The sequence below is a fragment of the Phyllostomus discolor genome, chromosome 8, assembly GCF_004126475.2.
Source record: "Phyllostomus discolor isolate MPI-MPIP mPhyDis1 chromosome 8, mPhyDis1.pri.v3, whole genome shotgun sequence".
Classification (NCBI taxonomy): Eukaryota; Metazoa; Chordata; class Mammalia; order Chiroptera; family Phyllostomidae; genus Phyllostomus; species Phyllostomus discolor.
In genome coordinates this window covers 111,948,555-111,962,904 of record NC_040910.2, presented here as the reverse complement: position 1 = coordinate 111,962,904, position 14,350 = coordinate 111,948,555, and the positions used below count along the sequence as shown (strand labels likewise).

General features: G+C 67.0%; 1 protein-coding gene across 3 annotated transcripts in view; it reads right to left on the bottom strand.

Moving 5' to 3' along the window:
* The window catches only part of SEPTIN9 (septin 9), a 128,220-nt gene that overhangs the window by 47,855 nt on the left and 66,015 nt on the right, over positions 1 to 14,350 (bottom strand). For all 3 annotated transcript variants that reach the window (XM_036034196.1, XM_036034197.1, XM_028521185.2), the window contains one exon: positions 10,060 to 10,719. In XM_036034196.1, coding sequence (XP_035890089.1) covers positions 10,060 to 10,719 — 660 coding nt within the window. The remainder of the gene's footprint in view (positions 1 to 10,059; positions 10,720 to 14,350) is intronic.

Below are 14,350 nucleotides of genomic sequence, written 5' to 3'. Positions count from 1 at the left end.
CAGCAGGCACATCCGCATCAGTCCCCTGGCAGAGAGCCACCCCCTGAGGAAGGCCTGCCCCAGGGGAGTCCTCCTGGGGGCAAACACAGGGCTCCTCCTCCCACGCCCCCCCCACCACACTGTTGGACTGTGCGGGGAGGCAAGCAGTGCCCTGGGGGGTGGGGGGGGGTGTGCAGGGGTCACACTGCCCTTCTAGCTCCTTTCCCATCTGTAACGTGCTCCTCAAGCCTGGGCTCAGGAGGGAGCTGACCCCCCAAGTTCTGCCACAGGGGGAGACCGGATCTGCAAGTGTGCCCTGCAGGGGTGGGGGTGCGGGAGAGGGAAACACCACTGAAGCCCACGCGGCCCACACCCCTTCGTTTTGTCAGCAGCCCCCTCCCCCTGGGTGTCCCGCCGACTCTGCCCCACTACGTGTGAGGTGTGAGGGGCCATGGGGTGTGGGGGCAGGGAGAGGTGTGCCTGGGCAGTGACCAAGGAGCACAGGCTCCTGGGGCTGGAATACGCGGCTGGGGGGCTCAGAGGCAGGGAGGGGCTACCCCCCCAGCACCCTCCCACCTCCTGGCTGTGTCTCTCCCAAACCACAAGGGCCCCCTCTCAGACCCGAAACACCCCGCCGGAGCTGAGTCCGGGGGCCAGCACGGAAGCAGGGCCCACAGGTCTCAGACGCCACTCCCGCGAGGGCCTGGCGGAGCGGAGGCCACCTGGAAGGCACAGGAGTGCCACTCTGGCAGCTCAGGGAGTTGTGTGTCATTCCCTGCCCCCCCCCTCCCCCAAGGGAGGAGGCCTCTGTCGGAGCATCAGGGCACTCGTGGGGCGGAGAGGGCGGGAGGAGGCCGTGCAGCACCAGGGCCCAGGAGGCTGAGCACAACAGAGCTGCAGCCGGGCCTGCAGGGCAGGGCAGGGCAGGGCAGGAGGCACGGAGGGGCCAGCTGGCCCCAGCTCTGGACCAGGACAACAGCAGGGCCCCAGTGGGTCTGGCCCGCTCCATCACCACCTGGGGCCACACCTGGCCAGGCCACGTGGGCTACGTTCCATGTGGGTCCCCCAGCTTATCCTGGCCTCACGGGCGATGGGACTGGCGAGTGAGTCGGAGAGGCTGAGCGACTTGCAGACTCCAAGCCTGGGGGCCCCACGAGTGGTCGCTGTGCGGGGCTGGCGCGGCCCCAGGGCCGGGTGGAGGGCCGGCTGCCCAGCTGGGGGACAGTGCCCTCGGGGCTGCTCTCGAAAAGCCTGGCCTGGGGCCCAGCCACCAGCACACCCACGACGCTGCCCCTCCCCCCCACCCCTCCCACGGCCTGGGAGACCCTGGGCTCGCCCAGCGCCTGGGCAGGGCGGCTGGGTCCGGGCAGCGTCCCTCGGCATACACACAACCACCCTTCGCTCCGTCCATGACAGCCAGCCGTTCCGCGTCACGGCCGCTGTGTCTCAGGAGGATGCAGTGACAGCTGACCCTCCGGCTCCCTTTGGGTCCCGGAGTGTGCGGGGCCCCTCTCTCCCTACCACGCTCCGTGCAGGGGGGAGCCGCTCCAGCCCGCCCACCCGAGCTCTCTGAAGGAGGGCCTTGTCCTCACCAAAGCCCCCCGCCCCCCGGCCAGACCCCCACTGACCCGCTCTGGCAGGTGCCGCACAAGCTTAAGGTTCAGAGCCAAACACATGAGCTGCACCACGGACGGACATCGAGCCGAGCGAAAGAAGCCGGGCACGGAGATCTCTGTGTGTGCACCCCGAATCTAAGACCTAAGACACGTGCAGGATGGGAAAGCCCACGGACAGAAAGACCAGCTGTTGCTGAGGGTGGGGGGACAGAGATTAGACGGGGACAGGGGCTCTCTGGGCGGTGACAAAGGTCCAACACTGGATGTGGAGAGAGGCACAGCCCCACGGACCTACTAAAAACCGCCGATGGCTGACACTTGGGGTGAGCGCCTTGTGTTGTGTGGGGACTGCGTCTCAGTAATGACGTCTTTAAAAAGTAAGAAAAGCGCCCTGGCTGGCGTGGCTCAGTGGATTGGGCATGGGCTGCGGACCAAAGTGTCGCAGGTTTGATTCCCAGTCAGGGCACATGCCTGGGTTGCAGGCCACGGCCCCCAGCAACCGCACATTGATATTACCCTCTCTCTCTCTCTCTCCTTCCCTTCCCTCTCTAAAAAATAAATAAATAAAACCTTAAAAAAAAGTAAAAGCTCCCCTCAAAAAGAAAAAAAACAGGAAAAAAAGGCAATTTTCAGAGGGCGGCAGGCACCCAGGAAGGTGGGAATCACTCCCCTGGTGCGCGCACACACACCTGTCTGCACACACGTGTAGACAGGCGCTGGTTTGTGCCGTAACACGTACATCCTACCCGCGGCTGCAGTCTGATAAGTCTGAAAGCTGCTGTCTCTCTGGGCAACGTCAAGGTTATGACTCCTGAACCCTGACAGCCCTTCACCAGCCTGGACCATCCTGCCCCCTGCCAGACCCACCCCGTCACCGCGTCCATGAGGGTGGGGGCCCCGGACTCAACCGTCCCCGAGGGCCGGTCCCACCGCACTCACGGTGCGGGCCCAGGGCAGCCGCCGGGGCAGGGGGACACACGGCACTATCTCGGGGGGCCGGCCCCTCACACCCCTCCACATGCCACCACTTCTCCACCACCCGAGGGATTTTAGATCGCTCACTGGATGCTTGTCTGAGAAGAGGATGTAAAACATAAGAAAACACCCGGAACCACGGAAAATTCTAAAAAATGTTCCCGTGTTCGGCCCCCACAAACGGATCGGGCTCAGGCGGCGGCGCTGGCGAATCCCTGAAACGTTTTAACCCAGAGACGACTGTCTTGCGGCGAGAGATGTCCCAGAGCAGAGAGGGGACAAGAAGCGCACCCAAATTATTTTTGCTCCGCCAGCGGAGCACTGCCGCCCAAACGGGTAAAAATAGCGCCCGCACGCCCGCCCGGCCCACCCGCCGGGGACCGAGCCCCCTGGGGCGTTTCTGCGCACGGCCCCCGACCCCCGTGCCTCGCCGCGGAAACCCAGATGAATTCCAGCGGGTTGGTCTCAGCTCACAGAAATGCGGCCGTGAAAGTCCTCGGTGAAAACCGGGGGGGGGGGGGGGGGCTTTTCCAGGGCCGAGGAACGCAGGGGTCTCCGAGCGGGACACGATCCCAGAGGCCAGAAGAACCGACGCCCCCATCGAAGGGCGGACCGTCCCCGTTTGGAAGAACTCCCCGAGCAGAGTTCAGCGTCAACAGCTGGGTGACAACAAAGAACTCTCCAAAACAATCAGCCAGAGGAGGATGAACGAGCCCCCCTACTCCCTGGAAAACAGGGAGCTGGGAGGAGACCAGGCAGAGCCCCCAGGGAGACCTGGGCCGGGCCGGGGGGCAGAGGAGAGGGCACCCCTCCCTGGGTGGAGGGGGCACAGACTCACCCAGCAACCGACCAACCGGGCATCATCCTAGCGTCTCGGCCCGGGGCGAGGGGCCTGGACCGGGCTGTCTGGGGCTAACCACGGCGGGGCGGGGGGGTGGGGGGGACCGCCAGTCTGGCAACACGGCCCGGCAGCTTCCACACCCCGCCCCCGGGTGCAGAAAGTCCCCTCTGGAGGTCTCTCTCTCCCTTCCACCATCGCGTGGGCACAAACGTGTGAGCGGTGTCGTCGAGGCCTCGTTCGTCACAGCGCAAAGGGGACAAGAGCGGAGGAACCGCACAGCAGCTGGGACCCAGCCTTGAGGGGGGTGGGGGGGTGTGCAGAGAGCAAAGACTCCCCCAGCGACGGGGCGGGAGAAACAAAGCCAGGCGCAGCATCCTGGTCCCCCCAAGCTCTCAGACCACCCCTGCGGGACCCCGAACATGGCTCCCCGGACGCGAACAGGGGCAACCCTGGGGACGGGAGGGCGGGTGGGGGGTGGTCAGGAGAGAGAGATCGCCTTTCAAATTTCAAGCGGTCTTGGCTTTTTCCCCTGTGCCCACGGGCCAGCACTGCTTGTCAGAACCAGATGAAGGTAGCAGGGGCGGGCGCCACGGCACAGAGCGGAGCCGACTGAAGGGCAGGCCGAGTCCAACCACCCTCTGCCCGCTGGGTTCACAGACACCGCGGGGGCCCAGGGCCACCCTGGAAGGGCCCCTTTCCCCCGACCGAGGCTGTGGCGATGGCCACAGTCACCAGGCCTGTGCAGGGCCAGAAAAGAGACATTCCCCCACGAACAAGCGGGCAAGGCCTCCCCTCCCGGGTGGCCCCGGCGCTCACACCATCCACTCCACAGCGTCACCTCTGCGGGTCGTCCTGGAAGGGAGGAGAGGGACCAGGTGACCTCCAGGGCCACTTCCAGTTCCGAGTCCCCCTGGCCTCTCCAAGCTGCACTGGACCCTACGGGGGGCTTCCCAACGGGGTTCCCCAGAGGCCAGGGGCCCGAGGAAGTCACCCAGCAGCCGCACCGGGAACGCGGAGGGGAAAGGCGCCCCCTCCACCACAGCGCGTCCGATTTTACCCCGCCCCCCGCCCAGAGAGTGCCGCTCGGACCCAGGCACCGGCTGCCTTCGCTCCTCACGACCGCCTGCCACTCCGGTGCTCCTGGGGAGCCGGGGGCCACTCCGACACCCACAGAAAGCCCCGGTCGGGGAACGGCACAGCGGGGAAGGCACAGGAGAGAAAGTCACGCCGCACACGGCCACAGGTGCGCGCTCGGCCACATCGGGCCGGGTGGGCCAGCAGCGCGGCATCCTCCAGCCTGACCGCTGGGCCCCGGGGTCTGGGCGGGGCCGCCCACACCTCAGGGCGCGGGGGCGGGGGCTGAATGTGCCCTGTGTCCGGCGGCACAGAGTGCGGCTGTCCGGCCGGGCGCGTCCCCAGACAGCGGCCCTGTTGTGCAGCCCTGGGCTCCGGCAGCTGTCCTGGGCCCTCCAGGCTGTGCACGCAGACGCAGCCCCTCCTCTGGCAGCTGCCCCAGCTCCCCAGGGTGAGCCCGGGAGGCCTCGCCCAGCGCCATGTGCCGGGGTCCTGGGCTGCGTCCTGGGGCCGGGCTGGGTGGTCAGGGCCGCAGCGCCCCACGCCACGGCGGGCGGAGCGGAGAGCCGCCACCAGAGCCTGCCTGCTGCTCGGCCCCGCCAGCTGCCCCGCAGCTGCGCCCGCTCTGCTCTATTTAAGGCACTCGGCAGCTGCCGGGACTGCATTCCCCGGCTCGCCCCTCGTCCTCCTCACCGGGCGCTGCGCTGCGCTGGGCAGGCAGCTGGGTGGGCTGGCGGCGGGAGGTGGGCTCTTCCTAATCGCTGCCCCCTGCTCTGTCCTGTCTTGGAGGACACACCTGGGGCTGGGCACTCCTCCAGCGGCGCGCCCCCTCCATCCCGACCTATGACCTACGACCTATGTGTGAGTGGGGCTCAGAGACCGTCAGAGAGGGAGGAGCGCCCCTTCCCCGTGACCAGGACATTTCCAGAGCCGCCGGAGAGAAAGCCCGTCAAGAGACTCGCAGAGGTGCCCCACCCCCACTTTCACGCCCCCTGTCCCAAGTGACCCCTGGTGCCACCGTGCTGTGGGCACCTGGAGGGCTCAGGCCGCCCTGGGCCAGCAGGCCCCGCCCCGCCCTCATCTGACGGAGAGAGAAACCAAGCCAGAGGGGCAGGGGAGCGAAGTGAAGTGCCACAGGGTCAAGCCAGGACACCCCACGACCTCACTCAGCTGGGCTCAGGTCGGGGACACCCGACGTGCCCCCAGGCCCTGTCGCCCCGCCCCTCCCCAGGGTCCCCTGGGAGCACCCAGCAGCAGCAGAGAACCAGGCCCGGGAGCGGGTGGCCGGCGCCCACCTTATAAGGCAGCCTCGGGAAGCCTGGCTGGTGTCGGCCGGAGCCGGAGGGGCGGCTCCCAGGGCAAGGCAGAGCCGGCTGGCAGCCCGCCCCAAGCACCAGCCCGGCCCCACCCAGAGCCACCCGTGCAGACGCGGGGGAGAGAGCGGGGGGTGGGGAGGACCGGGAGGAGAGGCCAGGCTGCTCCTGCCTGGAGGCCGAGAGAGGAGCCGAGACGACCCGGGGACAACGAGGAAGGTGCCAGTTTCGGGGACAGGGCAGCAGCCTCAGAAACCACAACCTCAACACACCAGAGTGGACAGGGTCAGCTCTGTGGGGCTGCGTCTGACCAGAGAAGTAGCTGCTTGGGCCCCGGAGGGTCCTCTGGGGACCCTGCATCTGTCTGCAGGGGCGACAAAGGCCGCCTCATCTCACTCCTCCAACACCGTTTCCCTGAGCACCTGCTACGTCCGAGTCACTCACTCCGGATCTTGTGGGATTCTCAAAAACAAAAACAGCCCTGGCTGGGTGGCTCAGTGGATTGAGCACCAGCCTACAAACCAAAAGGTCACCGGTTCGATTCCCAGTCAGGGCACACGCCTGGGTTGTGGGCCAGGTTGCTGGTTGGGGGCATGCGGGAGACAACCTAGCGATGTTTCTCTCCCTCCCTCTCTCTCTCCCTTTCTTTCTCTAAAAGTAAATTAAAACAAACAAACAAAAAACAGAGACAACAGCTCTACCCTCAGGTAACCTGGAATCCAGTGGGGGTGGGGCAGGGAGGGAATTCGGAAGAAAATATAGCAAAGGTTAAGAGTGGCTATGACTGAGTTACAGGTGAATTTTAGTTTCTTTCTAATTTCTATGTTTTCTGAATTTTAAAGAAAAGATACTATGAAAAACAACTGTTTTAAGAATTCTAGCAGAGCAAAGAAGGTTCACATACAAATAATTTACATTCTAGGCCAAACACCAAACACGATACACGAGTAGGGGCAAACAGGCTGGGAATCAGGGCAAGCGAGGCCACTTCCTTCCGGTGGGAGGGCTTCCTGGAAGAGGTGCCGTGTGAGCGGGGCTTGGAGGGAAGTGTAGGAGCGCAAAGAGCAGTGAGTGATGCGGAGAAGAGCGAAGTCGGGGGTCAGGAGGTCCGAGCAGAACCGCTGTGAGGGGAGGGGCTCGTGGGAGGCGTGCGGGGACCGTGGCAGGAGGAGCTCGGAAGCAGGCGGAGCTCAGGCGCAGGGCGGTGGCGGCTGGACCGGAGGGTGGAGGGCTGCGGAGTGGCCCCAGGGCGAGTGAGCCAGCGCAGGCTCCGAGTGGGCAAGGGTTTCATCAGCGCTGCGTTTAGGGAGGTCAGTGTAGGAGCAACTCAGCCGGGGTCCCAGGAGACTTGGTCCTGCCCCCACGGCCAGTCTGGAAGGCTTCCTGGAGGCAGAGGCGGAGGGCGGAGTCTGACCAGAAGGCACAGAGCTCCCTCCGCCCCTGACCCCTTGCCCCTGGGGTGCCAGGGGCAGCGTGGCATGGAAGGCAGACAGCGAGGGCCCTGCGGGGTGGGGGCTTCCTGGAGCTCTGGGCCCAGCCCCCAAATGCAAGGTGGGAGGGGACAGGACCACCAGGTCTCCAGGAGAGATGGGCAGGGCGGAGGGCTGAGGGAGGACCGGACGTGCCTCTGGAGGGTCTGCGTCGACCAGCAGCACCAGCGGCAGCGGAGGAAGGAAGGAGCAGAGCAGCGGCTGGGCAGGAACTCCGGCCTGCACCCCGGAACCCACTGCAACGGAGCCCAGGAGCCCCCTCCAGCAGGAAAGCCCCGCCCCCCCTGCAGACCTGCCCAGGACCTCCAGCCCCGGCTCCAGCCCTCAGCGGGCCCCGCCCACTCCTGGCCCGAGTTACTCCTCGGGGACTCCTGCTGTAGGAAGAGGAAAGAGCCTCCCCCAAAGGGAGTCATCCAAGCCCCGCCTCTTCCACCGAGCTCCTTCCTCTTCTCAGTGTTTGTCCAAACCCCGCCCCCCTCCGCCCAGTCCAACTAAAGGTGCTCAACAGGTGAGCACTGGCCTCGGAGAGCCCCGCCCCACGCAGCCACCTGTGTGTGCAAACGCGAAGAGCACGTACCCCACCCTGCAGCTGGTGCCCAGGGGCAGGGCCCGACGACAGCACACTGGCCCACGGCCCCCCACATGGAGGTGGATCCCCTCCACACGGCGTGGGGAAATTCCACAGTCCCCGGGGCTCAGGCTCCCCAGCACCTCTGCACTGCGGCCTCGGCTGGGGACGCTTCTCTCTCCTGTTTTGCCTGGTCAAACCCCCCAAACCTTAGGGGAAGGGGCCCCGCTCCCGGGAAGCCTCCCCACACTGTTCCCGGTCCCACCGCCACTGTCCTGCTCCCGCTGGCCCTCCCGCTGGCCCCCCCGCTGGCCCCCCGCAGTCCCCCCGCTGAGCCAGAGCAGGCCTGATGCTGTCCCCAGAGCCAGGGCCACCTCCTGGCGCATCCGGCACCAGCTGTCACAAGCCCTGGACGGCCTGGTGATGACCATCTCCCGGCCACATCCTGTTTGACTGGGCCGAGTGTGAACACCTCACCCACGGGAGGGGGTGGGGGCCCTGTGTGCCCAAGGCCCTCGACCAACAGCAGACCCGGAGGAAACCGTCTCCCGGCCACTCCCCAAACACTGGCCGTGCTTTCGTCCTCTCCGCGCTCTCTGCGCACCAGGGGGCGGCTCTGCAGGGTCAAGGCTGGGGACATGGGAGCGAGAGCAGGCTCACACGGACCCAGGGCCGGAAGGGACCTCCAAGGCCCTGGAGTCCGGGCCGCTGGGAGGTGCCCAGCGTCGCAGGAAGTTCAGAGTCTCAGCCCCTCACGACCTCCTACCCTGACCTGCTCAGCCGAGCAAACGTTCACTGAACAGAACACAGTAGCTCATGCAACACCATCGCCAGCCAAGAGCACCCCCCACCCCGGTCCCCAAGTCCCCGAACCATTAGCCACAAAGTAAAATAAATAACAGGAGGAAGCGAAAGCAGGGGCTGGAAGAGACACGTGCGTGCCCGTGGCCACAGCAGCGCTATCCCCTGGAGCACGAAGGAGCCGGAGCAGCCGATGTCCAGGAACGGGAGGTGGGCGCACAGCACGGCCCCCCCCCCCCCCCCCCCCCCCCGCACAGCCCTGCCGGCCACCACGGCCACCTGCCAGCAGGGGCGAGTCGGCCGGGCGTGAAAGGGCCAGCCCAGCACGCCTCCGCTCACATGAGGCGCCCACAGCGGCCGGTTTGCACACGCAGCATGGGGGGGGGGGGCGGGGGGGGGGGGGGGGGGGGGGGGGGGGGGGGGGGGGGTGCAGTGTCCGACAAGGACAGGCTTCCACACGGGGTGATGAGGAAGCGCGGGAGACTTTTTGAAAAGGTCCATCCAACACCCAGAACATTCTGTCTGTCCGACTCAAAACACACCCACTGAACATTTACCGAGATCCGAATCCCGGGACCAGAACCGGCCCAGCTCCCACGGGGCTTACAGCCCAGCTGGCACCTGCACGAGGCCGGTGTCCCGGGGACCCAGGGACCCAGGGACCTGCGGGGACCAGCACTGCCTCCCCTGGAAGCTCCCCGGGCGGGCCAAGTCCAGGCTGGGATCCTGCGAGGACAGCACCCAAGCCTCTTGCTTCCCTCCCCCACCCTTCGCCAGGAGCGCACCCTCAAACACACATGCGGGCAGGCACCCCAGGGACCCCTGGCCCAGGGGCCCGTTCCCAGCGGCCCAGGGAACCTCAGGGTGCACAGACTAGGCATTCTTGTGTCCTCCTTGCCTCTGGGGGAGAGGGAGGTGGAAGGTCCTCCAACACAAAGCTTCAGGGGGACCGGAACGCCCCACCCCGCCCCGGGCCGCACCTCTGCCAGGGGTTTGCAGGGCTGCTGGCAACCCCGCCCCTGGGCGCACGCACCACGGAACGCACTAGTGCATCTTGGGACCCCAAACCCGCTTCCTCTCACATCCAGGCTCCAGCCCCCACCGCCCTGGGCTCCGGGGCACAGCCCATAAAGGGGGCCCCCGGAGACCCAGAGCCCAGTTCAAATCCAGCCTGCTGCACCGTGGCCCACCCTCCGTGGACAGGAAGCACCGAGTCTGCTCCCCGGAGCCTCACCGCTCACCCCTGTGCGCATTCCAGGTCTTCCCAGAAGCACAGCGCCACTGCCCCCCGGCCCCCACCTTGACCCTGAGCGTCCTTCTCCAGGGTTCCAAGGCAAAGCCAGCTCCCGCCCTGCCCCCCAGTCGGCACCCCCAGTCGGCACCCCGGCGCTGCACTACTCACCCTCCTGCCTCCTGGGCGGGGCCTCGGCCGAGGGGGGCTGGGGCTTGGGCTCCAGCCGGCTCTGCAGCTGAGACACCGGGGTGGGCTCTGAATTCTCCAGGATCTGGGCTGGGGCGGGGGAGGCGGCCGCCTCGGCTGGCTTGGGCACCTGGATCTCCACCCTCTTGGGGGCGGCGTCGGCGGCGGGGGCGGCGGGCACCTCGGGGAGCTTCGAGGCGGGGGTCTCCATCCTCCGGTGGGCCGGCTCCGGGGGCTTGACTAGGGTGATCTCCGTCCTCCGGGGGGCGGGCTCCGGCGTCTTGTGGCCCAGCCCCTCGGCCCGCTTGAGCCCGAACCGGGACGGCCCCGGGGCGGCGGCGGCGGTGGCGCCGGCGGTCTCCACCTGCTTGGACGAGATGTCGATGGAGAGCTCGGTGCGCCGGGACACGGGCTCGGTCTTGGGGCCCGACAGCTCCACCCTCCGCAGGGGCGCCTTGGGGGACCGCTGGCTGAGGGAGTCTACATAGCGGGCGGCGGCCGGCTCCGAGTTCTTCACGCCCAGGTCCTGGAATTTCTGGGTGGAGCTGGCCACCGTGGCCCGGAGGAGGGGGGTCTGGACCCTCCGGGGTGGCGTGGAGTTGGGTGTCTCGACCTCCTCGACCTCAAAGGACCTCTTCAAGGCTGGAAGACAGAGGAGGGCGTGGTGAGTGGACGGCCCGGGAGCACCTGGTGGCAACAGGGCGCGGGGAATGCGGGGAGGCAGCCGGCGGGGGCGCTGCAGCCGGGACCCCGGGCTGGCTCTCGCACCCTTCACCTCTCGGGCAGAAAAGGGGGCAGCCCTGCTCTACCCAGAGGTACCCAGAGGTGCCCACAATCCCCTGTTGTTTGGGGGGAAAGAGAAAGGGCTGGAGCCTGGAGGAGGGTGGCCTCTTTGTCCAGCCACGGCCACAGCCACGGCCACGGCAGGGACCCAGCGACAGTTCCTATCCAGATGTCGGGCTCCAGGGGGGCCTCTGACTGCTGTCTCGTCACGGCCTTCCTTTCTGCCTCCTCACCTGCCCCCAGCAGACACCATCGCAAACACTCCATCACCACCCCCGCCCCCGGCAGCGGCGGGGCAAGCACGTCCCCAGTAACTACGGCGCTACCATAACCAATCAGAATCGTGATGGGAAGGACCTCGTCGTATCCATGACGGCACGAAGAGCCGACACGGGCCACGTGACGTTGGCCACGGCCGGGCTCACTGCGCATGTCACACCGATCTGTCACGATAACCCCGTGTCGTCAAGAAGGCCACCGTGCCCGAGATCGGTGAGGAAACTGAGGCCCCGGGGCGGAAGCCGTGCGCCCAGCCCCAGGGACAGTGAGTGGCAGACCCAGAAGGTGCAGCTCCCTGACTCCAAGGCCCCAGGTTCCAGGCACGGGGTTGTCCAGTTTCCGGCGGAATCCCAGAGCCCCGGCGCAGTCCACCCCAGCCAGACTGGGCCCCTGCGGGGTGCTGACCGGCCGACTCCCCCACCCTGCTGCCGGCCCGCCCCTCCGCCAGGAGCTGCTCCCTCCAAGGCAGGGGGGAGGGGGATGGTGCCTAAGAAGCCGCCATCCGCGCGGTCCTCGCAGCCGCCGGGCCGCAAACAAGAAGCAGCTGCTCCCAGTTATCAAGGCCGGAGCAGGAAGGGGCCCACGTGGCAGGGACACTCACCAGCCCCCTCCCGCACGCCGGCCCCCGGCGGCACACAGTGGCCCCGAGCCCTCTCCTCGCCTCTCCAGCCCCGATCCCAGGGCTCCGGGGGACCCCACAGCTTCCTCCCCCCACCCCCGCCTGCAGCTGGCCCCCAGCCCCCAACCACCAGCGCTCTCCAGGGCCACTCTCAGCAGCCCCTCCCGCCCAGCTCCTTTCCTCCAAGTTCCAGCTCAGCCCTCAAGTCCTCCCAGCAGACGGCACTTTCCTGCAGAAGATGCCTGGCTGGGGGAGTGGGGGGGCAGGTGGCCGGGGGAGTGTGTGATCTTTTTCTTTTTTTTTTTTAAGATTTTATTTATTTATTTTTAGAGAGGGAACAGAGGAAGAAAGAGAGAGAGAGAGAGAAACATCAATGTGCGGTTGCTGGGGGCCGTGGCCTGAAACCCAGGCATGTGCCCTGACTGGGAATCGAACCTGCGATGCTTTGGTTTGCAGCCCAAGCTCAATCCACTGAGCTACGGTAGCCAGGGCGGGAGTGTGTGCTCTTAACCCTGGATCGGGGGTGTGTGCAGGAGGCCCGTCCCTGACACCCACCCCCTGAGCTCCCGCTCCCCGGACATGGCCCTCCTGTGACGCCTTCTTCGAGGCCCAGGCACACCGCCCTCTGGGTGGACACAGCGACCGAACCCTGGGGTGCGAAGCCCAGCACCCCGGAGGCGGCCGGGCAGGGGCTGCACACGTCCTCAGAGGGGGGAACCGTGTGGGTCGGGGACGCTGCCGTGTCGTCGCGCACCCTCATCTGGGGGACATGCCTGCCGCCTCCCCGGTGTGGGGGGCCCCCCGTGGCCCGAGTGTCGGACCTCACGAGAACCGGACCCCTGGAGGGCTCTGGGGCTGCCTCCCGGCATAGAGGCTGCTGCAAACAGAGCGCAACCGCCCCTTGACAACCGGGCACCGAGAGCACCAAGCACGAGCCGTCTGTGCCAAAGCAGCCCGAACGCCCCGAGGAGAGGCCGGGTGCCCGCTGGACTGGACACAGAGTCCAGGGCTGAGAGCCCGGACCTGCGAGGCACCTGGTCTGCTCCCTCCCTTGACAGCACTGTCCGGCTGCCCCTGACAGGTGGCCTGGAGGAGGGACGTCCCCCCTCGGCACGGCACAGGCACCTCCGGATGTCCTTGGTGTCGGTCCCCTGGGGCGGAGCCGAGGAACAGAGTGGGTGGGGGAGAGCCTTTCCCAGGTCTGCTCAGGAGAACGAGGCCCTGACTCGTGACGTCAGAACCGGCACCAAAGCAAAGCCCCCCGGGACTCGGACACGAGGTCCAGAGGCGCCCATGCACGGGTCCCTGGGGACAGCTCAGCTGCACCCGGGAACTCGGCTCCTCCCCGGGCCCCCTACACCCATGCGTGTGCCCGGCCCCATCCGCCGCCCTGCCTGTCTTCCTCCGAGGCGCGGGTTGCTCCTGGTCCTGCACCATCGGGGGCTTCCTGTCCGGTGATATTAACTGCCTGGTGCGCACTATCTGACACTGTCCCTCCCCATGGTCCCTCACACCGGGAGGACAGGGGCTGTCCCCACCATGGGGGCCGAGGCTGCCCAGCGAATCTCCAGGTTGTGGGGTTGTCCTGTTGGTGGCATCCCCCCAAACAGGCACACCTCCTCCTCCTCTGAGTGCTCTCAAAGCCAGGCTCTCGGACACTCCCCCCCCCCCCACAACCAGCCCAGGGCCCCAAGGTTCACACCCACCCTTTCCCATGCCATCCCATTCAATTACGACTGTCAGGAGCCTCCCCGCCCCCAGCCGGGGCCACCTCGCCCCGGCCCCCAGCCCCTGTCCTCCGGTCCCAACCACGCTCAGCAGATGCACCGGCAGAAGTGTGGCCGAGTGACCCCAGAGCCGCAGCGTTGAGGGGCCCAGAGCTGGGGAAACGGCCTCCTTCTCCCTTCCCCGGACTCACAGAGCCCAGGTGGGCAGAGACGCCGCCAGGGGAAGGGAGGGCACTGCCCCGATGCACACCGGAGCCTTTGCAGACGGAGCAGATGGTTTCCAACGACAGGCTTTGCAGGGGATGCCCGTGCACAGCGGCCGCCCCCCCCCCCCCCCGAGGATGTCCTGACGGCAGAAGCACCCAGCTGGGACCAGTCAGGAAACGGCTCATCACAAAGCTGGCGGAACGGGGTCCCCCGGCATCTCCTCCCCCAGCAGAGTCCTACAAACACCCCAGGCTCCACACACGCATGCACCGCCCCTGCGGGGGACACCGGGTGTCACTGGCTCACGTCCCTCGTCCTCCCCACCCATCCCTGCAGAGGCGGAGGCAGCCAAGGGGTGTCCACACTCGGCCACGGAAGCCAGCAAGTCGCTTTGCATATCGTAGACCCCTCCAGGGCCGCACTGGACAGTGAGGGCAGTGAGGGCAGTGAGGGGCGGCGGCCAGTGCCGGACCGGCTCTGGTCTGAAGGGTGTTGCTGCAGCCGGAGGTCGGGCCGGGCACCCAGGCGAGCAGGACGAAGTGCACTCCCAGACAGCAGACACGTGACCTCCGGGGCCTCTGGGAGGCAGAACTCCTGCAGGAGGCGCCCCCTCTGCTACCCCCTTTCTGAGACGCAGATGCCCCTTCTCTCCCCAAAG